Source organism: Cnephaeus nilssonii, assembly GCF_951640355.1.
Source record: "Cnephaeus nilssonii genome assembly, chromosome: 1".
Lineage (NCBI taxonomy): Eukaryota > Metazoa > Chordata > Mammalia > Chiroptera > Vespertilionidae > Cnephaeus > Cnephaeus nilssonii.
The window spans coordinates 30,813,233-30,839,179 of NC_137072.1; the positions used below are offsets into that span (position 1 = coordinate 30,813,233).

The 25,947-nt window shown below is 45.3% G+C and overlaps 1 protein-coding gene across 2 annotated transcripts in view; it reads left to right on the forward strand.

Moving 5' to 3' along the window:
• PFKFB3 (6-phosphofructo-2-kinase/fructose-2,6-biphosphatase 3) overlaps positions 1-25,947 on the forward strand; it is a 91,387-nt gene that overhangs the window by 31,914 nt on the left and 33,526 nt on the right. Inside the window, exon 2 of one of the 2 annotated variants that reach the window (XM_079774945.1) lies at positions 17,114-17,233. The exons of the other annotated variant lie outside the window; for it this stretch is intronic. Coding sequence (XP_079631071.1) covers positions 17,114-17,233 — 120 coding nt within the window. The remainder of the gene's footprint in view (positions 1-17,113; positions 17,234-25,947) is intronic. 2 annotated transcript variants of the gene reach the window in all.

Sequence of the window (25,947 nt, forward strand, 5' to 3'; positions counted from 1 at the left end):
GGTTTGGGGGTGATCAGGCTGGCAGGCAGAAGCAGTTAGGGGCAATCAGGCAGGCAGGCAGGCGAGTGGTTGGGAGCCAGCAGTCTCAGGTTGTGAGAGGGTTGTCCGACTGCTGGTTTAGGCCCTATCCCTGTCTGGCAGTCAGACATCCCCCGAGGGATCCCAGATTGGAGAGGGTGCAGGCTGGGCTGAGGGACACCCCCCCCACCACCCAGTGCACAAATTTTGTGCACCAGTCCTCTAGTCCTATATAATAAAAGGCTAATATGCAAATCGACCGAATGGCAGAACAACCGGTCGCTATGATGCACACTGGCCACCAGGGGGCAGACGCTCAATGCAGGAGCTGTGCCCTGGTGGTCAGTGCGCTCCCATGGGGAGTGCCGCTCAGCCAGAAGCCCTGAGCCAGGCTCTTGGCTGGTGAGTGAAGTGGAGGTGGCAGGAGCCTCTCCTGCTTCCGCAGCAGCGCTAAGGATGTCTGACTGATGGCTTAGGCTCGTGGGCCTAAGCTGTCAGTCGGACATCCCTCGAGGGCTCCCGGACTGCAAGAGGGCGCAGGCTGGGCTGAGGGACCCCCTCGAGTGCATGAATTTCGTGCACTGGGCCTCTAGTATGGGAAATAAAAGGTTATGGCTACAGCAAGGGAAAGATGCTAAAAGATATGGCGGATGGTTAGGGATCAAACAAAAAGGAGAAGAAAGGGGTTTCTGGTGAAGTGCTCTGTAGAAAAGCAGAGATGGGCAGGAGAGTTTGAGGGGACAAAGCATATCAAATGGCTGGATTGGAGGGGCAATAAGGGAGAAAGGTTACTTCAGAGCCCACTGTAGAGGACTTTCAGTGAAGACTGAGGAGGTTGATAGTGCTCTTAGAGGAAGTAGGGAGCCAGTGATAGTTTATGAGCAGGGGAAGAAGAGAACGAAAGTATTGTTTTAGAAAATGAGTCTGTCAGTGCTCTGCATGATGGTTGGAATCGAAGAGGCTGGAGGGAAGGAGTTGGGAAGTGATGAGCTATAGTCTAGGTTAGGTTTTTAGGGCTTAAATCTGAGTGTAGACAGTAGGAGTAGGAAGAACATATTACTTATATGAGAGCGAAATTTATGAGAGACATTTAGGAGTTGGTGACTAATTAGCTATGGGGATTGGAGACTCTTAAAGCAGCAAACTAGAGTAAAAGGAGGAATCAGTAATATGGGCCTTGACCCACAGCCTATATTTTGTCTGTTAGCCTCTCTGAGCCTCAGCTTCCTTACATGTAAAATAAGGGACTCGAATCTCTGTGACTCATTCTGGTCTCATAGCACAGACCAGCTGTTTGCATCATTTCAATGATGTGGACCTGTTTACCAGAAGAAATAGAGACCTCCCTGAACTCTTTCTATCTGGTCAGATAACCTACTTTCTCAGTCCATAGGGGCTCTTAGCAAAGTCACTATGCCCTCAGCACCTGGTGTGGCCATATCACAAGGCATTCAGACAGGGCACTCTGGTGAGCAGCTCAAGTTCTGCAGAGTGAGGGCTTCCACGGCCCAGGCTGACCTCCTGGGCCCGCTGCCCGGAGCTGTCTGCATTCCCCTGGCCAAGGCAGCTAAGACCCGAGGCCCAGTGGTCAGGTGGATTTTTTACTCTGAGAAGCCAGACTGGCTGACACTGAACTGCAGAGACCTGGCTCACCAGAGCAAGGGGGAAGCTTGGGCAGGACAGGGGAGAGTACTTCCAGAATGAAGTACTTCCTCCTCATTTTGTCTCCCTCAGTGGTGAGCTTCTCATGAGGCAAGAGGAAGGTGCTCCGTTAGGTGGGGGTCTCCTTGGCTGTGTGCTCAGTGTTCCTCTTCTGCAGCCTGTGCGGTGATGGGTGATGCCGGGGTGTATGGTCTTTATGTGCCTCAGCTTCTTTTTTGTTTCCAAATGAGATTAATTGACCCCAGCTACTCTACTCAAACATCAATTTCACCTCTTCTTTGGTTCCCAAGCACAAAGGAAATACCTCTTTTTAGTTGGGAGAAATATGAGGTTGTTGCATAATTGCTGATAAATTAACAACAAATTGTGAAATTTCATCTCAGTCTTGCTATGTGTCCTCTCTCCTCTTTCTTGGCAGTTTTTGGGTGCTTTCAGGTACAGAATGCTAGTATAAGAGTAAAAATCCCAACATATTGAACACTTATGACGTGCCAAACATTGTTCTAGATGTGTGCACACATCACTCATTCAAGCTTATGGAGTAAGGTCCTAGTATCCTCAACCCCATTTTATAGATGGCATAGTTGAGGCATGGAGAGGGATGGACTAGCCCAGAATGACAGCTAGTCCCTGCTTAAACTGGAACATAACCAAGGCAATTTGGCTCCAGAGACCTTATCCAGGAGATAGTTTTGTTCCTTATATGTATAAACCCACAAAAGTCAATGTGAAGAAAGGAAAGACAAAGCCAAGCAAACCAAAAATAGCTTAACATGAAAACACAGTTATACATCTTATGGTGCTCATAACAGGAAATATCCAAATTGCCAATAAGCAATGAAAAACTTCTCTACCTCCTTAATCATCTAGGAAATCCAAATTAAAGCCACAGTCAGATGCTACTATATTAGCCAGAATGGCTAATACTTGGTCTTTTTCTAATAGAAAGAAAAAAGACCAAGTATTGGCAAGACTTTGAATACTAGGAACTCTCATATGAGAGTAAAAATTGATATAATTACTTTGAAAAACTATTTGGCAATGTTTACTGAACATATGCATGCACTGTTATCCAACAATTCCGGTCCTTGGCATAGACCCTGCAAAAATGACTGCATGTAGCATTAAGATATGTACAAGAATGTTCCCAACAGCATTACTTGTGATAGCCCCAAGTGGAAACAATTCAATATTCCATCAACATGGATAAATACATTGTGTATATTAGTACAATGGAATGCTATAGAACAAGGAAAAAGAAGGAACCACAGCTATAAGAGGCAACATGGACAAATCTTGTGAACAAAATGTTAAGTGAATAAAGCTAGACCCAGTAGAATGCATGTGTGCAATTCCACTGACATAAAGTTCAAACCATACAAACAAAGTCAAGGTGCTGGTCCAGGTGGTGAAGGAGCACAGGAGGCTTCTGGGGTCCCGGCAGTGACCTAGCTCATGAGCTGGGCAATGATTATTCAGGTGTGTTAGCTTTGAGCATTTATTGAGTTATTTTAAAAAAACTAAATCTTTATTGTTGAAAGTATTACATATGTCCCGTTGTGTCCCCCATTGACCTCCTCCAGCCGCCCTGCCCCTCCCCACCCAGGCCTTCACCATCCTGTTGTCTGTGTCCATGGGTTATGCATATATGCAGACAAGGTCTTTGGTTGATTATCGCTCACCCTCCCACCCTCCCCTTTCTTTCCTCCAAGATTCTGCACTCTGTTCCATGCTTCCATGTCTCTGGATCCACTCTGTTCTTCAGTTTATTTTGTTAATTAGATTCCACATATGAGTGAGATCATATGATACTTGTCTTTCTCTAATCAACTTATTTCACTTAGCATGATAATCTCCAGTTCCCTCCATGCTGTCTCAAAGGGTAAGAGATTCTTCTTTTTTTACTGCTGCATGGTATTACATGGTATAGATATACCACAGCTTTTTTATCCACTCATCTCCTGATGGGCACTTGGGCTGTTTCCAGATCTTAGCTATTGTAAACTGTGCTGTTATGAACATGAACTATGGGGTTTTTTTTGTATGTATATTATACTTCAATAATATATTTATTTTTAGAAATGACCTGGGTTCCAGTCTTAGCTGCCACTAACTCCTGAGTGCCTCAAGCAAGTAATCTATGATTTATTGTAGCAAGAGAACCTTCTCTTCAAACAAAACCTTATCTGAAATCTAAGTTTATGAAACAGATCAAGTGGATTGTAATGAAACTGGGGGTGAAACCTAGCTGGGAGGTGCAGGCTTCTGCCCAGCCAGGGCTCCAGGAAGTAGGCAGGAATACCCAGACGGCAGAAGATGGGCTTCCTATCCGAGGAGGCAACCTCCCAGGGCCTGGCCAACTTGGGGATCCTGTGACTCTGGGGTAGGCCCTCAGCCTACACAGAGCTATTTTAGTACTTAATTGTTCTGTAATGGCTTTTCATATGACACATTTCTTATCTCTACAATAAACGATAACAGGGTAGGGCTTGACTGATTTGATTGGTTTTCCTCCTAGTAGATGAAACAAAAATTCAGAAGCTACCTGATAACTGAAATGCAGCCATTCACATCTTAGTATGAATTCCTCTTATTTGGTCTTCCCCACCCCCCCCACCCCCCCACCCCCCAACCCCTGCTTCCACTCTTCACATAATAGAGTGCAATAAAATGGAGTCAATGGGAAATTTCAGAGGCAGGGATGGCATGGGATTGTTTTGGGAGCATGGAAAACTACTGTGAGACTGAGAGCTTTGGGTGCCTGGGAGATGGATGTGTGAGGGCGGATACTGTGATAGGGGCTGGTGTGAAGACCAGTTGTGGGAAGGCCAAGGTACCCGATGAAGCTCCTGAGGCTGCAGGCTGATTGCATGTCAGCCCTGGTCATAATGGGGCATTTAAGGAAGCCAAAATCAGTGATTTCCAGACCGTGGGGAGAGCATGTTTACTCAGGTCCCGGTGTTTCTTTGGTTCAGTTACTTTAAGCCTGCCTGTGAAACTGTGGGTACACACTGACTTGTACAGCCATCAGTTCCTTCCTTCATTTATCCACTCAGCAAATGGTTATGGTGCACCTACTCTGGACCTGGGGTACTGCCAGTCATCACCTTTGAAACACCTTGGGAAATGGCCTACCTTGGATAACCTCCATGAACGATCTCCATCACCTCCACCCTCAGTGTCCTCGGGCAAGTTGTTTAATCTCTCTGAGATTGTTTGCTTATCTCTAGAATAACAATAATACCCACATGGTTGGGTAGTTATAAAGATTAGAGATAATCTGTTTAAAGTACCTAACAATGCCTGGTACATTCAGTAGCTGTTATGACTTTATCAGCTAAGAATAAAAATGGAAAATACGTTTAGGCTCTATTTTTTTTAAAGGTCTCACATACTTATTACTGATCCAATCTACTAGTGCAGAAACATCCTATATAATAAAGAGGTTATATGCAAATTGACCCTCACTTAGTCACACCATCACAAGATGGCTGCGCCCACAGCGGAGGCGGGGTTCCCCTAACGAGCCGTAATGAGTGATCAGCAGGGAACTCAGGCTGCATGGCGCCGGGCCAGGGCGGGGGACCTGAGGCTGCACCCCCCGCCTGGCAGGGCTTGATGGGGGTGGGGCCACCCAGGTCCGAATCTCGCCCAATGAGGGTGGGGCTGGCCAGGGTCTCACGTGATTTCGAGGTGCACGCAGGTGAGTGGGGACTTGACTCTGGGTCCCGTGGCATGCCCCAGACTCTGACAGGAAGAAGATTTTCATACACATTTTACTAATTTTCTTTAATCTCTGACACTTCTATTATAGAGAAAGGGCGAATAGCAATATTAAAATATTTCCTAATTAATTCCCTTTTAATGTGCACAAATTTCATGCACTGGGCCACTAGTATTAACATAATATCATTCTTCCAATAATTTCCCAGTAAAACACACTCAGCTGTCCAAATAGTAGTGACCTTTTCAGTGACGTGGTAAGATGCAAGCAACCTGGATATAGCATAAGTATGTGTGCCATCTCATGTGCGATTCCCTATAGACCCAGCTTGGTTCTTCTTCAATGTCTCCTCTTGGAGTTGTACCTGATTTTATTACCAGTTTTCATTCAAATTCATTGGGTAATAAGCCAATTCAGCCTTTGTTTCTTGGCCAGGAACCTCTGGATCCTGAAAGTTTTGTGAGAAGACATAGTGAAGAAGAGTCAACAACACACCATGGCAGAGAGTGATCTTAGGCTCTATTATCTCTCATTTTATCAGTGAAGAAAGTAAGGCACAGAGAGGTTAAGTTCTTGGTCCAAGGCCACACAGCTGGTAAGCGGTGAAATTGTAACCAGAACCCAAGTTCGGCTGCCTGCCACTACAGAAACTAGACTCATTAGACAGATGCTGGTGAAAAAGGAAAGAGGTTTATTCAAGTGTCAGTCACCTGAGGAGACGGGGGACTCTTGTCACAAAGCCCATCTCCACGTCTCAGTGCAGACAGAGGTTTTTATGAGGAGGGAGAGGCAAAGCAGAACAAAGAAATCAAAGGAAGGGGGTTGACAAGATCTCTGTGTGTGGTCCAGTCCATTCCAAAAAGGACCTTGAAACTGGTCCAGTGATGGTCTAGTGTGTGTCATCCTGGTCTTCTTCATCCTGGTTCTATGTTTGAAGGTCAGCAGATATCCAGAACTGGGATGACTGAAGGGCAGAGTCTGTATCTTCTGGAGTTAGTTCCTAGGATTCTTATTGAAATATGCTGTTTATTGAATCATGTGAGCAAGGTTGGGCCACAGGTGTGGGAGCCAAAGTCTGCACTTCCTGTCTCAAACTCAGTTCCCTCTATGCAGCCAAAATTCCCAGGTTACTCGGTCAGAACTTGGGTATGAAAACAAGACTATTTACTCCAGGGGCCTGGATCTCATACCCACACTTTCACGTTCAGAAAGCGCATTCTAACCTGTTTGGGAGTTGTACGTCCCCAGGACCTGGGAGTCACCTTGGAATGCAGTCCATTCTGCCGATTACTATGGAAAGCTTAACAACCTTATTGCCCACATAATGCAGTCCTGCCCCAGCCTCACTGTAATACCCATTTGCATACCCATTCTTTTTCCTTTTGCCCACTTCCCCATGTAATCTTTGTCCTACCCAATATAAGCAGCTGGCTTATGGTCATGTGCAGAGAAAATTTTTGTGGATGACTTGCTGCTCTTAGCATTATTGGTTTAAACAGTCATAAAAATATATAAAAAGTATATATGTGCTGTTTATTGCCCGGCCAGTGTGGCTCAGTAGTTGAATGTTGAGCCATGCACCAAGAGGTCACCGGTTTGATTCCCTGTCAGGGCGCATGCCTAAGTTTCAGGCTCAATCCCCAGTGGAGGGGGTGTAGGAGGCAGCTGATCAATGTTTCTCTCTCATCCATGTTTCCACTCTCCCTTCCACTTCTCTCTAAAAGTCAATAGAAACATATCTAACAAATAAAATAAATGTGCTTTTTATCTACAAGCTACGTATTAGTCAGAGTTACCATTTACACAATGTCGAAGAATTGTGGGTGGGTTACAACTTTCCATTGTTATAAAGCTGGACTTGAACTCAGGCAGTTTGGTTCCCGGGAGGAGGAGCAGCAGATGAAGGCGAAGTAGGCAAAAACTTGAACTTGCTCTGTACTTTGCTGATTCTGGACTATTTGTCGAACTCCCTTAGTTTTGCTCAAAGCTTTCTGATCATTTATCTGCCAACAATTTGTTCCCTTCTGTGCTGAAAGACCATGTCTATGTCAATGTAAGAAACATCCAAACCTATAGGGAATTTTTATAAGAGTTTATTTGAGCCAAGCTGACAACATATGCTGGGGAGCAAGATCTCAAATGCTCCTGAGAATGACAGCTTTGCAGCTCCTTTTATGCATTTGAAATTAAGGAGCAAAGATTACGTGGAGGTGGGAAAAAGCAAGGTAAGGGGTTGGATTACAGGGTAGTTAACACGATGATATGCTTTCGTGAGGGTGGTTTTGGCTTATTTCAAAGGTGTGTTAACCTAGATGCACAGCATACTGGACAGGGCTTGCTTAATTAAGGCAAAGATAAACCCTTTACTAAAGATATTATATACCTGAGGCATGACTACCCACCATGACCTGCCCAGTTAGGAATTTATGATCAGATCTCCCTGTGAGGTTACTTTCCATGGAACCCCTTTTTCTTCCACAATGCAGACAGGCAAAGGCTCCGGAAACTGCCAATGTCTCATCAGACACGTGAGGGGGTGAGACGGGGTAAGATGGGCAAGCCTGAGAGTAATCTGTGCCTCATGGACTAGAAGAGGGGAGTGGGAAGGAAAGGCAGCAGATGGGAGTCCAGCACACAAGTGGGCAGCTTGAGTACGAATGCCACTTCCTGGAGAAGCAGAGCTGCTTGAATCACAGGCCTGACCCTTTACCCAGGCTCTCCATGGGCCAGCGCTCCATGCCAGGCTCTGTGTCTCACTTTAAAGTGTAATGGGACTGGCAGAGCTGCAGGCTTCCATCTGGGGGGCTACGAATGGAAATGCAGCATGCCCTCTGCCTGGCACCCCCCCGACCTTGGGCCGCCTCTAGGCTCTGCCTTACCAGGCTGAGATATGGTTCTGAGGCCAGTGGGCTTGGTTCTGAGGCCAGTGGGACTCAGTAGAGGAGGGAGGTGAGACTGCCTCATACTCTCACTGTCTCAGCTGGACGATACCCAAATGTGGGTGAAGTTTGTCATCTAGTCCAGGGGCCGGGGCCAGGGCTTAGGAGGGCAGAGAGCTGAGTCTCTGCCAGACAGTGCAATCCTTTACCAACACCCCACGGACCCTGCTTGCTCCACAGCAGGGTCAGCCAGAGTGGCTGTCTGTTCTTATGGACCCGCCTTGCTGACCTCAGGCTCAGAAAATGGGCATGACCGAGACCTGCAGGGTCTGGAGCCCTGGAGCGGATACACACATGTACACATACAGGCACCCAGCCTCATCCCTTACACACCACACCTGCTGCTCTCAGCTGGGGACTTCCAGTCTCATGGGCGAAGGGACTGGGTGGGATTGATGAGGTTTCAGGGGACTTTTCCAGCCTATGATGGCTGGAGGAGAGAATGTTCTCTGGAAACTACCGGGCGTTTAGTATCCTAAACATATATCCAGCCTTCCTTCAGAAGGTCATTCTTAAAAACAAAAAACAAAAAAATGATTCAAGGCTGTAAAGTGGCTTGTTATAGCCACCTAGAAAAAAGACTTGACGCAGCAGAAATACCAAGGGGCTCACTAATTCTAGATGCTTGATTTTTTGTTCACAGATCTCTCCAAAATACCTCCAAATTCAACAATTTGGTTTACTAATAGTTTCCCATGCATATATCTCTTGTTTCCTCAACGAGATATAAAATGTTTGTGTTCCCGTAGGCCCATCCTGAAGCTCAGCACATGCTGGCCCTGTGACTAGGTGTGGTGACTATCATTTGAAATCTTTATTAGCTAAACACTGGAATCACTTGAGAAGTTAAGAAAAAATTGCAAAGCCTCAGGCCCACCTACAGTCTCAGTGTGCTTTCTTCTTCTCTAGTTGTAGGACTTCCATTCAGTCAGATTTCAGGTGGTTCTGAATGACGGTGTTTCTGTATTTTAGTTGTAATTATGATGTCGTTGTGGGAGAATGTGAATACCACGTTTACCTACCCTCCATCTTGGTTCCTTCAGTAGTTAAGTTTTTGAGGAGTCAAAAGTTATACATGGATCCCTGACCAATGTGGCTCAGTTGGTTGGAGCATCATCCTGTATATCAAAAGGTTGTGGGTTCGATTCCCAGTCAGGGCATATGCCTAGGTTTCGGTTCTGGTCCCTTGGGGCATATATGAGAAGCAACCAAGCAATGTTTCTCTTTCACACCAATACTTTCTTTCTTCTCTCCCTCTCTCTAAAACAAAATAAAATAAAAAGTTATACGTGGATTTTTGACTGCCTGGCCCATGTCAGTGTTCCTAATCCCCATGTTGTTCAAGGGTCAAATGTGTTTTCTAAAAGTTTCTGGATGATTCTTGTGTGTCACTGATTTTTGAAAGCCAGTAATCTATATCATGGTGTAGGTTAAATACTCAGATTTGGGTGTTCACTCTACATTATCTAGCTTATCAGCATGGGACCTCCAATTTATTTTATTTTCATTTTATTTATTTACTAGTGGCCCAGTGCATGAAAATTCATGCTCTGGAGAGGGATCCCTCAGCCTGGCCTGCCCCCTCTCACAGTCTGGGAGCCCTTAGGAGCGGGAGGCGACCCAGCGATCAGGGGAAGGCGGCGCCCCCATCACACCTTTGCTGCTGCCACTGTCGGCAGCGCAAGCCTCAGCTGGCCCTGGTTACCTGAGCCTTGGGCGGCCCTGGGTGGCTTGGCAGCTGCCATCTGAGGCTTGCCTGTGCCTCGGGCCTGCCCTGAGCGGCTGGGGAGCTAAGGGAACTGGGGGACTCTGGAGGCAGGCACGCAGAGCGGCCGGAACCGCCTCGGGGTGGGCCTGGCCATGTCACGCCTGCTGCCCTGGTGGGGCTGAGGGTGCCGCCATCTTTGAGGGCGTGGCAGTTAATTAGCATATTCCCTCCTTATTGGCTGTGGGTGCTTCCATCTTTGTGAGGGCGTGATGGTCAATTAGTGTATTCCCTCTTTATTAGATAGGATCTTTATTATTGATTTTAGAGATAGGAATCAGGGAGGGAGAGAAAGAAACATAAGATGTGAGAGAGAAACATTGATCAGTTGCCTTTCGTACATGCCCTGACTGGTATTTGCCTTGACTGGGAAGCGAACACAAGCCCTTTCAGTCTATGGGACAATGTTCCAATCAATGCAGCCACAGGGCCAGATTGGGATCACAACTTATTGAAACCCAAAACATAAAAAAGCTGATTTAAATAGCCAGGAGGCCAGGTTTTCGCTTTACATGAGGACTGCAGTGGAAGAAATACTTAGATGAACAGAATGTGTCCCAGATGGCTTCCGGGTGAATCTCTTATCTACCCAGAAGGTCTTCCAGTTCTTTCCATACATTCTCATTTGATCCATCATTGTTTATAGAAACAACTACTGGGTTAACCTGTAACCCACTTACAAAGCATCCCAGGGTGGGCTGTTTCTGCAGGTGGCTCAACTCATCCACTTTATACTGATGCTTTAGTGTGCAGTGATCAATGTGTCTGACCTGGGCCCAAGTTGTGGGGTGCACATTGTTGGAAGCCTATGGCCTCTGTTTACTACATAATACATATGTGATACCCTAGTTTGAGTCATCATTTTAGGTAAAGCTCTCCAAATTGTACTCCCTGAGGTCATGATGTAATAGAGGCCAAGCAATTCCATTCTCTATTTCATACGGAAAGGGCTGAACTGGCCCATGTGTTCTTCCAACAAGGGTACTTCATCTCTGAGACAATACACAGGGACCTCTCAGTTATGGAATCCTTTGGAAGAAAGCTCCTTTTAATATGAGATGATTTGTCAATACATTTGAACACATTACAAGAAGTGACAGAATTACCCCTATCTAGGCACAGCCTTGCTCTATCCCCAGCTTACTGAAAGAAAGCCAAGCTGCTGGGACCCAGGAATTTCTTTTTTTCCCTCCAGTTTCCAATCTGGGGTTCCTGAGTTCTCTGGCACAACTGCCACCCCATCATTAAAAAAAAAAGGAAGAAAGGACTCAGAAGATACCCTCTGTAATACTTGCTAATTGTTTACTATATCCTACTGTTTTTGTTAGAGTGCTAACTCAAATTTTCATTGGAGGTCAAACTGAGAAATGACAGGCTCTATCTGCCACCAGCAGATAAGTGAGCAGGAGAGGTTAGTGCTGATGAGCTCAGGCTCACTGCCTGGGAACTTAAACATCTAGGGCCTGGGGTGAGAGGCTCCCTGGCATACCTCTGGCATACACCTCTGAGGTGACATGGGGGGTCCCCAGTGGCCCCCCTTCCCAAGGTTCCCTAGCAGACCTTCTCTACCTAGGATCTGATGATCTTCCTCTTTTCTTGATTCCTTTAACCAGATTCATATATATATATTCCTTAAAAAGGGTTTCATTTCAGGAGGCCAGTGGGGCACAGTGGTTAGTAGTATGGTTCATTTCAACTTTTCGATCTGATACATCTTGATTAGAATCCCTGTTGTATGTCCTGGTATAAGATTTTTACTTCTCAGCATGGATTTCCTCATCTGAAAAATGATAACACTATTATTTACCTGATTGAGTTGTTGAGAAAATGTATGTAAAACTTTAGCACAGGACCTGATTTGTATTAGTAGATTTTTAAAAAATCCTCACCTGATGATATGTTTATTGATTTTAGAGAGAGAGGAGGGGGGAGAGAGAGAGAGAGAGAGAGAACCATCCATGTGAGAGAGAAACATCCATCTGTTGCCTCCCATACGTGCCCAACTGGGGATCGAACCCACAACTTAGGTATATACCCTGACCTGGAATTGAACATTCAATCTTTTGGTGTACTGACGATGCTCCTACCAGCTGAGCCATCTGGCCAGGCCTGTATTAGTAGATTTTGATGACATTCATGATATATTTACTAATTAGGAATGCTTTGGACTCTAATGCTTTTGGGTAACAGAATACCTGACCAATAGTAGGTTAAACCAAAGGACATTGTTTATTGCTTACTGTAAGGAACTGGCCACATGATTACATCCAGACAACTCACCTGCGAGGGGAGTGGCGGTGGGTGCAGGGAGGTGGGTGGGTGGATGAGCCCAATCACAACTCATCCCTATGGATGGTATGGTAGGCAACTTGCCTTGAAATTGGGGATCTCTGCCTCCCGGCATTTGCCAAATCAAAGTTCAGTCAGCCAGGAAGAAATGTGGGGATGGCTGCAGGGCCACAAAGAACAGTGTCTCCACATAAACTGAAATAAATCTTCAGCTTTTTATATTTTACAGTTAACACATGCTATTTAATTTCATTATAGAAGGGAAGCATGAGAGATAAATTCAAGAATGGCATTGTGTTATTAACCAATGTCACTTCAATAAATTCAATACAAAGAAATTGCAAGAAAAATAAATGGCATTGTACATTTTTTTTTATGAGAAAATACTCTATCTCTTGAAAGGGGTTTGTTGAAAATTGTCATTATACTTTATATTTCAACATTAGATTTTGACATCTTAGAGACGTCTTTGATTTGTTGTATAAGAACTTTGATCAGCGCTGGCCAGTGTGGCTTAGTTGGTTGGAGTGTCATCCAGTGCACCAAAAGGTGGTGGATTCAATTCCTGTTCAAGGCACATACCCAGGTTATGGGTTGGAGTGTATGTGGGAGGTAACTGATTGGTGATTGGTGTTCCTCTCTCTCTCTTTCTTCTTCCCTCCCTCTCAAGTTAATAAAATTAAAAAATATCTATATATTTTTAAAAATAACTTTGATCAGATGCACGAAACTTCCAAATATGAGGGAAATCCTTTTGAGGTGAATGTTCAGAATGTTTACCATTTTATGTGCCTCCTGAAACTAAAATGCTTACGTTTAAATTTTTCTTTTCTTTCTTTTTATTTTTTTAAATATGTGCTGCTGAAGCAAGCACTAATTTTTCGTGTTGAAATAATTTCAGACTTACAAGAAAGTTGCAAAAATAGCGCAAAGCATTCTAGGATAGCCTTCACCCATATTTTGCAAATGTTAACATTTTACCCTATTTGTGTTCTCATTTTCTTCTCTCTCAATCTTTCCCTCTCTCCTCTGCCTACTTATTATCTATCTATCTATCTATCTATCTATCTATCTATCTATCTATCTATCTATCTATCTATGCTCCCACCCACCCATGGTACCTCATATAAGTGGAGTCATAAAAGTATTTGTCTTTTTGTGACTGGCTTATTTTATTTAGCACATGGACTCAAGGTTCATCAATGTTGTAGCATATAACAGGATTTTCTTCCTTTTTAAAGACTGAATAATATTCCATTGTATGTATAATCTGGATTTTGTTTATCCATTCATCTGTGGATGGACATTTGGGTTGCTTCTATCTCTTGGCTACTGTGCATACTGCTTTTATGAACATGGGTGTGCCATATTCCTTTGGGATTCAGGCCATTTCTTTCTTAGACTCTCCCTGAATTGGGGTTCATTTGTTGTTTCTTTATGATTAGAGTCAAGTTCTGCATCTTTGGCAGGAACACCTGAGAAGTGGTGAAGCATCTTCAGTGCATCCCATGAGGAGACACATGATATCTCTCTCCCATTCCTGGTGGTGTTAACTTTGATCCCTTGGGTAGGATGGTGTCTGCCATGTTTCTCTACTGTAAAGTTACTATTTTTTTTTTGTGGTAATTAATAGCTATTTTGTGGGGAGGTATTTTGAGAATGCATATATCCTGTTTCTTGTCAAACTGTCACTCACTTGAGTATTCTTGTTTGAAATAATTATTACAGTGGTGATTACCAAGTGGTGATTTACAAATTCCATCATTCCTTCTACATTTGTCCGCATTCTGCTCTAAGGAAAAGCTAGCTCATCTCCTGCACTCATTCATTCATTTATTCATTTGTTTTATTTATAGTTGAATGGATCTGGGGATTCTAATTTTTCTCAGGTTTATAATCTATTAGAGGCCTGGTGCACAAAATTTGTGCACTCGGTGGGGGGGCCCTCAGCTCATCCTGCATCCTCTCGCAGTCCGGGAGCACTTGGGGGATGTCCAACTGACGACCTAGGCCTGCTCCCAGCCATCAGTCAGACATCCTTAGCACTGCCACGGAGGCAGGAGAGGGTCCCGCCACCACCACTGCGCTCGCCAGCCATGAGCCCGGCTTCTGGCTGAGCAGCACTCTCCCTGTGGGAGCACACTCACCACCAGGGGGCAGCTCCTGCATTGAGCAGGATTGGGCTGAAACTGGCTCTCTGACATCCCCTGAGGGGTCCCGGGTTGTGAGAGGGTACAGGCCAGGCAGAGGGACCCCACCGGTGCACTATCAGGGCCGGGAAGGGACACGGGAGGGTGTGTCCAGTCCATCACGCTCAGTCCCAATTGGCCGGACCCCAGCAGCAAGCTAACCTACCGGTCAGAGCGTCTGCCCCCTGGTGGTCAGTGCACGTCATAGCAAGCGGTTGAGCAGCCTTAGCATATCATTAGCATATTACGCTTGATATGCTTAGCATATCATTAGCATATACGCTTGATATTAGCATATTGGTTGAACCAATGACTGGATGATTGGACACTTAGCATATTAGGCTTTTATTATATAGGATTACTATTATTATTTATTTTGTTGCTCAGAATGTGCCAGCTTTGGCCAGTGGAACCCTTTAAAGTAAGCTCTTGTGTCTTTTATGTTCTGTTCCTTTTTTGTTGTTGTTAATCCTTACCTGAGGATATTTTTCCATTTATTTTTAGAGAGAGTGGAAGGGAGCGGGAGAGACGCACAGAGAGAAACATTGGTATGAGAGAAACACATTGATTGGTTGCCTCCCTTGCATGCCCTGTCTGGGTCTGGGAATTGAGCCTGCAACTGAGTTTTGTGCCCTTGACTGGAATTGAATCCAAGATCCTTCAGTCCAAGGGCCGATGCTCCAACCACTGAGCAAAACTGGCTAGGGTTTTCTTTCCTTTCTTTTTGTTTTTCTTTTTCTTTCCTCTTGTGTCTTTTTTGACATATCCTTATCATTTGCTCATGACTAATATTTCAACATTAGTATTTCCTATGCTTCCCATCTTTAAACAGTGATCAATTACAGGTATAAATTAAATACTAAATGGCTGATATTAAATCCATCTGAAGCTGTTTAATGACCAAACCTATCACAGTAGCTTGTGATAACTCATCTGAGTGATGAGCCAGCCGAATGTCAGGAGTACACTCATCTTGCACCCTAACTTTGTACACTTGATACTTTCAGATGGTTTCAAGCTATTTTATTTTAATGGAAAAATGTAGTGGTTGGGTCTTCTGGCAAGCAGACATTAAGATGGAATTGAAAGTGCAAAAGATTTATTGAGATAATGCTTGTGAAAACTAAAGGGGGAGGGTTGTAGGTCTGATACCTGTGGAAGGCGAGTGGGAGTGGGGGGAGAGCCTCACATGTCAGGGTGGCTCTGCGAAGTCGCAGCTGGCCCTGTGGGAGCTCAGGGAAAAGCTCCCTGTAGAGGAGCCGCATTGTGGGCAGAAATGGCCAGGCCCTGGTGCACTGCTGTGCTCAGTCATCACCTGGGAGTGGCCAGGAAGAGCGTGGCCTCAGTTCAGATGCTGCCTCAGATCCCCAGGTGATGCAGTTGGAGACTCATTTAACTGCCCTCCGGGCAGCTGATATGCAAGTTTTTCTCACAGGGAGGTCAGACCCGCATTCCTCTAAGGCTGCCATAGGAAAAATATTTAAAGATTGAATTTATTGATTTTAAAATTAAATATTGAAACAAAACTGTCTCTACTTGGAATGTGGAGTGCTATACCACCCTGAGGTATCAATGAACACTAGATAGGGAATACTGGGGTAGATGTCAGACGTCTAATGTGGCGCTTTAAGCCAGTCTTTGATTTGCCTGTGAGGTGCCATAATAATCTCCAGTTGCCCCAAGGTGTGAATGGAAAGAAATTGTAGCACAGTTCTCATTGCGATGCCAGCAGGTTGACTCCAAGGGGTTTGTGAAAGCTATGTCTCACCCAGTCCATGGCCCCTGTACGACTAAATACTAGGTCAGCAGCTTTATGCCCAGATTCACGTAATATTGCAGTTGAGATCATGGTATCATTCTAGACTTGATATGCCGAGAAGTATCCTGCTCAGTTATCAAGTTGGTGAGCTGGGACTTGAGCTTAAGCTCTCACAGAATCATAGGATCCCCCATCTGCAGGGCTCACCAGAGGCCACTAGTTTGGTTGCCAGCTTTTGCGGGAGCCCTCTGCAAAGCTTTCGACACTGGACATGTAGCTGCTGCTGGGAATCCTAGTGGGGCAGGCAGTTGCTACCTTTCTATCCCATTGTTAGTTGTGGGACAGCTGAAGGTGCCTCCCCTGAGTCTTCCAGCAAGCAATCTGGTTTCAGCTCACGCGAGCAACACCATGCAAGTCAGCTCCTCCGGTATTTGTAAGTGGTTATTGTTTTATCTCATAATCTTTTTCTCTATCTAACATCTAGTTCTTCAGCTATTCCTCACAGAGCATGGCTTCCAGATGGCTTGAATATCCAGATTTTCTTTATATGGAGGAATATGAATTGGTTAATGTTCTCTTAAAAGGTGTCACCCAGAACTGAACACAGTGCTGACGTGTGGTCCTAACACAGGCAGTTACAGACCACCCCACTATCTAATTTGAACACTGCGCATGAATGCAGCCCAGCTGTGGTAGGTTTTCCAACATCGAGTCAGCAATGTTTTCCAAAACCTGCATTTAAAACAAAATATTTTTCTCTATTTTTAGAATGTTTTCCACTGGAAGAAAGAAGTAGTATGAGGGGAAACAGAGAAGGGAAAGAATGCCAATTCCGATGTCTCAATCCTGGAGTTGCACCACTCCGCAGACTTATACGTACCACACCGCGTAAGCAGGCCTTGCAACACAGTGCCCATTCCCCACTTTCTCAACCCCGGGCTCCCTTTGCTTCTCGTACTCAGCAGAAAGTGGTTTGGCTGTCAGTTTCTGCCCTCACCAAAGTCTTGGGGCAGGGACCTCAGTTGTTTTGCCTCAGCTCTTCCCCTCACCTTTGTGTGTGTATTGGGGGGGGGGAGGAGGGAGGGGCGTAGTCAACCTGTTGAGGAAACCAAGGGATGAGACCAGATCACAGAGCAGTCAAGATCAGAGAACGTCTGTTCAGACATCTCAATCACCCATCTCGGGCAGGGCCTGGATAATTTCAAAATGCTAGTCTTCATATATTTGTTGAGTACTTCACAGTGTTTCCAAGAGAGCTTGTCTTCATATCTGATTTGGTCCTCATAACCACCTCATGAGGCAGGCAGGGCAGCTATTATCCTCCTTTTACAGATGAACCAACTAATCGCAACAGTGAGTGGCTGTCTGTCCCCCTACGAGCCCTGTGATTCCTGGGACAGTTATGGGAGCACAGCCCACAATGTGACCCATACAAATACGATCATTGCAAATATAATCATACTTCATCAAACAAGCATATACTGAACACTTCCTATGTGCCTGACACTATAGTAGGCTCTGGTGATACAAAAAATGAATAGCTGTCCCTGTTTTAAGTTGCTTACACTGTAGTTTAGTAATCACTGTCAACTTTATACTGATATATCATTAAGAACAGTTAGAATCATTGGAGAAGAGGAAGTGATGCTTGGAGAACATCTGGTTCATCAGCAGATGAGGGAACTGGGGTCCAGAGAGGGAAGTCTTCCCGCCTGGTATAGATAGGCAGGGTCTGTTGTAAGGTCCAGGCTCCTAGCTCCTAGCCCCTTCCCTACACTATATTGTGTCGCCCATACCCCCACCCCTACCCCCATGGGATAAGCTTTGGAGCTCAGACAAGTTTGTTCTCAGTAGTTGAGAATCTAAACCTAGATTATCCACAGATTCATTAGAATTGATTTTTGTCATAGTAATCTTGAGTACCCGGCTCATTTTGGTATTTGCCATAGGCCTAGTGCTGTCACTCAACAGCCTTCTCCCTAGAACCTGATTCTAACATCATGAGGCAAATTCACTCTTGGTTGGCTCTGCTCTATGCTGGGTGAAAACTGTTTACACTGTTTTAAAGTCCAGGAGTGGGCTTCTTAGCCTGAAGTTTACATATTTTAATGGGAACATGCTAGCTGCTCACAAATGTTTGAGGCCTGGAAGAGGGCACATGCTTACTGTGTACTTAGCAGCAGAATAAGAACTAGCAGGGGAAATTACAGGAAGATACATTTGGCTCAGGGTAAGAAATATCCGTCTGGCTAGTAGCACTGCTTAGTAATGGAATGAACCTTCTTTTCTAGCCACACTTTAGCCACTCAGCCATGTCTAACCTGAAAGCCTGAAAAATATCATTTAGCTGGGCAGCTAAAAACTGAAGTCTTGCCCAAGACGGTTTGGCTCAGTGGATAGAGTGTCTGCCTGTGGACTGAAGGATCCTGAGTTTGATTCCGGTCAAGGGCATGTACCTTGGTTGCAAGTTCCCCGGCGCTGCTTGGGTGTGTGCAGGAGGCAACCAATCGATGTCACTCTCTCACATCGATGTTTCTCTCTGTCTCTCCCTCTCCCTTCCACCCTGTCTAAAAAATCAATGGAAAAATATCCTTGGGTGAGGATTAACAAAAAAAAAATAATAATAATAAAATAAAATAAAACCAGAAATTATGCTGTGAAGGAAGATGGGGAGAGTGGCTATTGGAAAATGTGATGGTTAATTTTGTGTGTCCACCTGACTAGGCCAGGTGATGCCCAGATAGTTGGTAAAACATTTTTCCTGGGTGTGTCTGTGAGGGTATTTCTGGAAGAGGTTAGCGTTTGATTTGGTATCAAAAGTCTAAGAAAAGCAGATGGTCCTCCCCAAAGAGGCCTTAGGCTCAGACTGCACCACACCGCTGGCTTTCTTGGGTCTCCAGCTGCGGACAGCAGATGTGGGACTTCTTAAACTCCATAACTGCGTGAGCCAATTCCTATAAGTCTCCTCGTATACGTCCATACATATACATATGTTTCTCTGGAGAACCCTGACTAATACAGGAAGGAATGGAACCTCCCACATATATGATTGATTTCACAGAATTGGGTAGAGTGGGAAAGCAGGAGGAATCAGGGAAACCCTCCGTTTTCTAGCTTACATGCCACCACCTGGTTTAGGGTTCAGGGAGAGACATGAATTCTATAGAAATCTGAAGTCTCGGTTTGCATAGAACTCCTGGCTACCAAATATTGGGCATACTACATGCCAGGCACTCAGCTATGTGCTTCTCACAAGAAAACCCTATTTTATAGGTAGGTATGTCCCCGTTTTATAGTTGGGCAAACCCACTCCAGCATAGCTGGTCAAACCCGAACTCAGGATGGATGCTTCAGTGAATATGTAGAAGGTCCCTCCCTGCCCTGGCGGTCAACCATTCTACTTGTCATTGATATTCATTTCACCTGTGTCTTTTTACTGCTAGAAAATCTATGGGGCTGCGCCGCCCCAGAGCTCATGGAGATGGCATGCTATTGAAAACCTGGGAGGCCACCACTCTGTAAAAATGTATGGTAACATTATTAATTTGAGATTGATCTAATAATTTGAATGATGTGGGGATATATGAGTATTTCTTATTTTTCTTCTTTCCCTTTACTAATACATTAGGTCATCTTAAAACTTTTCAGAAGCACACAAAAAGCCCAAGACCTCCTCCACATTTTCTTTTTTCAAAAATATATTTTTATTGAAGAGAGAGAGAGAGAGAGAGAGAGTGAGAGAGAGAGAGAGAGAGAGAGAGAGAGAGAGAGAGAGAGAGAGGCTGCCTCCTGTACACTCTATACTGGGGATTGAGCCTGAAACCAGCATTGAACTGGTGACCTTTTGGTGCATGGGATGATGCTCAACCAACTGCACCACACTGGCCAGGGTCTTTTTTCTTTTTTTTTTTAAGGCTGATTCGGTTTCATCTCATAAAATTGTTAGTTCTTTTTAAATTGGCTCTACTGTAGTAGTGACCATGTGCCTTTTCTGCATCATGAGGCAGTATGCTGAAACATAAAGGTCTGTGAACCTTTGAGAGGCTAGCCCTTTGTTTTTATATATTAAGTAGAGCTTCTCATTGTAGGGTCATTTGAAAGTTTTTAGTTGTTAATCTTCATAATAGTTTCTTAAGATTATTCTTATTCCCACATTATAACCAAATACTAAGTAATTTAGAGATTGTCAATGAAACCACTTGGATCCAAAATTTTGTTGTTGGCATTGCTGTTGGGAGGGGCACTGAGCATTCTAGTTGAAAAGTAGCTTAATTGGGAGAAACTCGAAGGAACATTAGGACATCTTGTTTTTTATTCCTTGGCTTTTTAGCTCTGGGATCACAGGCAAGTAAGCTAATATTTCTGTGTCTCAGCTTCATTAACTCTAAGGGGAAAAGGTAGGAGTATGCATATGAGAGAGAGAGAGAGAGAGAGAGAGAGAGAGAGAGAGAGAGAGAGAGAGAGAGAGAGAGAGAGAGAGAGATCAAGGGACACTCTGAAATTCAAAAGCGAGTTAATTCATAATTCTGACATGGGTCACATCTTACTTGACTTATAATCCATTGCTCCTGGTACAGCCAGCTCTCAGTGAATACTTGTTGATGTAGAAAGAAGTGAGAGACCTTGACCTTTTTAGTTCCACGTGTTCTCTTGGATTCAGCAGAGATCAAATGAAGAACAATGTGATGGATAGGAAATTCCCAGTTGATCTGCCCCCACGTACAGGCAGACTTTTCTTACTATCTCAATATGGATTTATCCTTAGCCTGCATTTGGCATATTCTTGACTTACCTAACACCTCTCTCTTAGTTCCTTACTTTTATTCTAATATTTTTATTTTATTCTAAATGTATATATTTACATTTACCCATCTGGCCTTAAATTATAAGCTCTTGGGCCTGGAAGCCATTTCTTTGTAATACCCAGCATGAGACTGAGCACAGAACACCGTGATGACAGCTATTTGATCACCTACTTCTCCCTGGCTGGACCCAAGATAATTGAGATTCCAGTGTAGCTTGGAATGTCCAGTGTAGCGTGTCTGACACACAGCTGCTGCTTGTGAGCATCTAATGAATGCTAGGTACCAGAGGAAGATGGACAGAGAGCTTTTCAAGTAGTTATTCATCTTTGTGCTTCCTTTCCCATCAAAGAAAAAGGCTCAGCCTTGACCTCTTGGTGTCTTTAGTTGAACTTTGTATGAATTTCTCTTCCTCCTCTTGTTTTAAGCATGAAAATTGGTGACAAAGATTGCAAACTTATTGATATTCTCCCAAAGATCCATGCAAAGCCCCAAAATAGAACCCCCCCACCCCCAAGTTAAAACATAACTTGAGCTCGATTCCAGGTGCAGGAATCATGCAAATTCTGTTTGTACATGTATGTCTGTCATTTGCAAGAAGCGAAGGTGTTAGAAACACATGCAAATCTTGACTACCTTCCTGCCAGTTCTCTTCTCCCTCAGTGCCTGAATCTACACAATCTACGCTTTTCTTTTTTCTCTCTCCAGGATTTGAGCAAACTGAGCTAGCACTGATTTTAATTTTTTTTCAGTTTTTTATTTTGAAATACAAGAAGTTACAAAATAGAACATAGAGTCCCATGAACCCATAACCTAGCTTTCTCTAAAGGTTGATGTCTTAAATGACTGGAGTAAAATATCAAAACAAGAAATTGACATTGGTACAGTACTGTCAACTAGATTACAGGAGATCTGTTTTTTTTTAAAGCACAAATATTTTGAAGTCATAAAACAATACTTTAAACACAAATATTATGTCTTGATATTGGGTGAGGAGGTTGACAAGGAGTGTAAATACTCTGAAAGCAGTAGTCATGTGTGTTATGATGCTGGATATGAAACACCAACAGGCAGTTTTAAGAGAATGCTCCCAAGCTTAGGGTGTGCCCTAAGGCAGTGGTCGGCAAACTCATTAGTCAACAGAGCCAAATATCAACAGTACAACGATTGAAATTTCTTTTGAGAGCCAAATTTTTTAAACTTCTTCTAACGCCACTTCTTCAAAATAGACTCGCCCAGGCCATGGTATTTTGTGGAAGAGCCACACTCAAGGGGCCAAAGAGCCGCATGTGGCTCGCGAGCCGCAGTTTGCCGACCACGGCCCTAAGGAAAGGAAAGGCCCGCAGGAAGTAGAGCAGCATGGACTGGGCAGGGGGAAATGGAAACTTGCCGGAGGTTCAGTGGGACTTCAGTTGCACTGTTTTTGTCTATTCATCCGAAGTCAGGCTGTGGCCGTAAACTGTCCTCACACTCCCTATAACATGTAAGTCTACTTGATTAGAGAAAAGTATATATGACACAGAAAAATAACAGTTTTTAAAAAATAGATTCTATTTTTTAGAGCAGTTTTAGGTTCACAGAAAAATTGAAATTATAGAGTTCTCATATACCACCTTGCCCACACACATGCATAGCCTCCTTACTATTAACATCATTTTTTTTAAGGATGCATTTTTTTTAAAGGATGAACCTATACTGGCACATGATCATCACCCAAAGTCCATAGTTTTCATTAGCATTACTCTCGTCATTGTACATTCTATGGCTTTGGACAAATGTATAATGACATGTATCCACCATTACAGTGTCATACAGAGTAGTTTCACTGCCCTAAAACTCCTCTGTGCTCCACTTATTCATCCCTCTCTCCTCCCTAATCCCTGGCATCCACTAATCTTTTTACTATCTCCATGGTTTCACCTTTTGTAGAATGTATTTTAGTTGGAATCATATAGAGTATGGAACCTTGTTTGTTTGTTTATTTTGTTAATCGTCACCCGAGGATATTTTTTCCATTGAGTTTTAGAGTGGAGGGGGGGGGGGGGGAGGAGAGAGAGAGAGAGAGAGAGAGAGAGAGAGAGAGAGAGAGAGAGAAACAGATATGACAGAGACACTCGATGGGTTGCCTCCTGCACGTGCCCTGACCAGGGCCAGGGGATCGAACCTGCAACCTAGGTACATTCCCTTGACTGGGTATGGGACCCCAGATGCTTGGGTGTGAGGGCCCACACTCTAAACACAGAGCCATACTGGCCAGGGCTGGAACCTTTTAAAATTGACTTCTGTCACTTAGTAAACATGCACTTAAGGTTCCTTCATGTCTTTTCATAGCTTGATGGCTCATTTTTTTTTTTTTAAGTGCTGAATAATAATTCATTGTCTGGATGGACCACAGTTTATTTATTGACCTACTGAAGGGCATCTTAGCTGCTTTCATGTTTTGGCGATTATGAATAAAGCTGTTATAAACCTCACTGTGCAGGTTTTTTATTTTCTACTAGAGGCCCGGTGCACGAAATTCGTGCACGGGGGTGCGGGGGGGGGGGGTGGGGTGGGTGTGTGTCCCTGAGCCCTGTCTTGGCCTGCAAAGATGCCAGCATACCTCACCCTGGCCTCTAGCCAGAGGTTCCTCCCCTCCTTCTGCACAGCCTCTGGGAAGATGCTTGTCCTGGGGCCTCCTCAGGGCCCTGGCCCACGACGCCCTGCAGTTCGGGTACTCAGGGGCTTGGGCTTTCAGGTCTGGTGAGCATCAGCTGCCATGGGAGCCTTGCCTTAGGAGTCACCCCGTTGGACCATACTACTTGCGAGTGTGTGTGTGTGTGGGTGGCCTCGTTGGCAGTGATTTGATGTCTGTAGCATGCCCGCTGACACCCACCACCACAGCGCCACACTGGTCCCGTCTGGACTGCTGGCAGGGGGCTTCCAGTCTGCGACTGGGGCTGATGGGCTGTGACTGGGGGCTGCAGGTGGAGGACCCCGGCACCCATAGGGCTGTCAGCATCAGGAACTGGAAAGATCCATTTTTCTGGTTCCTCCCCTGCCGCACGGATGCTGAGCTCTGGGCCCCAAAGGCCCGTTCACTCCCTCCGCACGGCTGGCCGAGGCGGGGGGCGCGTGCGCGCAGCGCCGGGGGGCCCTGTAACTCCCGCCACACGGCCGGCCGGGGCGGGGGCACGTGCGCGCGGCGCTGGGGGGGGGCCCTGTAAGTCCCGCCTCACGGCCGGCCGGGGCGGAGACGCGTGCGCGCAGCGCCGGGGGGCCCTTTAAGTCCCGCTGCTCAGCTTGCCGGGGCGGGGGCGCGTCCCCGGAGGCCCGTTTACTCCCGCCGCACGGCCCGCTGTGCCGCAGCACAGCCATGGCGCAGACGCTGAGCTCGCGCCGCCGCTGGCAACGCAAGCTCAGCGTCCTGCCGGCCCCATTTGGTCCCTGCTCAGCAGCACGGTGGCCAATTGCGAGTCCCCGCCCCCCGCTCCTCTCACCGGCCCAATCGGCTACCCCGGCCACCTCAAGTCCCGCCCCCCTGTGCCTCCCGGCCCAATCGCAGGCATAGCGGAGGTACGGTCAATTTGCATGTTACTCTATTATTAAGTAGGATTTTTAAAATCTTTGCTCGAGGACAGAGAGAGAGAGAGAGAGAGAGAGAGAGAGAGAGAGAGAGAGAGAGAGATTGGTTGATTTGTTGTCTTCTAGGGAGGTAGGGGGAGGAACCTGAAACCCAGGTATGTGCCCTGACCAAGAATCAAAATGGCAGCCTTTTGGTGCACAGGAGGACGCTCACCCAGCTGAGCCACTAGCTGGTCTCATCAGGCAGGTTTTGGGTTTTCAATCTGCCGATGTGGCACTATATGGATGCCTGTGTCTGTGTTCCCATTCATGTTTGAGGAACAAACATTTTTAAAAAGTTGCCCCTCTCCCCTGTCTTTGGATGGGTGGTGAGGTGAGGGTTTTTTTTTTTTTGTCTTTTATTTGGTGTCTCACTGCATTCTCTTAGACATAGGATGGTTCATGGGAGCAAATGATGACCCTTTGTGTCTAATTAGCAACTCTGATTGCTCATAGCCTGCCACAGCTTGTTCTTTCTCTGATTCTCTCACTGGGGAGGAGGTGGGTACTAGCATGGTTTAACTGTTTCAAGCTGGCCTGCTGGCACTGAATCATGGATATGGGGTTGCTCTTTGCTGTTGTTATGGCAGCAACAGGGAGCAGGAATGCGGGTTATGAATTGGTCAGTAGAGTGAACTGGGCAGACAGAGGTCATGGAGAAAAACCACTGCCACCATCCATTCTCTGCCTCTAGACCTAGCTAAGCGCCTCCACCAGGCATTGCTTCCTGCACAAGGAGTTCTTTTTCTGTGCTTTCTTGCCAAACAGCTCAACTCTTCTGAGTGAGCTGGGCTGGCTCAGTGTGGTCTTCCCCTTCAGGACTCCACTCAGCACCCTAGAGTTAGGCGGTGTGCACCACGAGTCCCCCGGGAAACTTGTCAGTGTCCAACTGGCTGTGTTTCTTGACCTTAGATCTAGTTTCTTAACCACTCTAATCTCTAAACTTCCCTCTACTCTCTTTAAAACATTACTGGATTGTCTAGCCTTAATAATGCTATGGATTATAGAATCTCCCCTAGTACTTGGAGCTGTCCTGTCTTTAAAAAAGTTTTTTTTCGTATTAAAGATATTTTTACACTGTCTGCAGCCTTTTTTGAAGGAGTGAGTGGAGTGAGTTGCTGCCCACCAGCTTGGGGACCAGAATCTTAATAAAAAACCCTAGAAGATGGTGAAGATGGGGCCATCAGCAGAACTAGG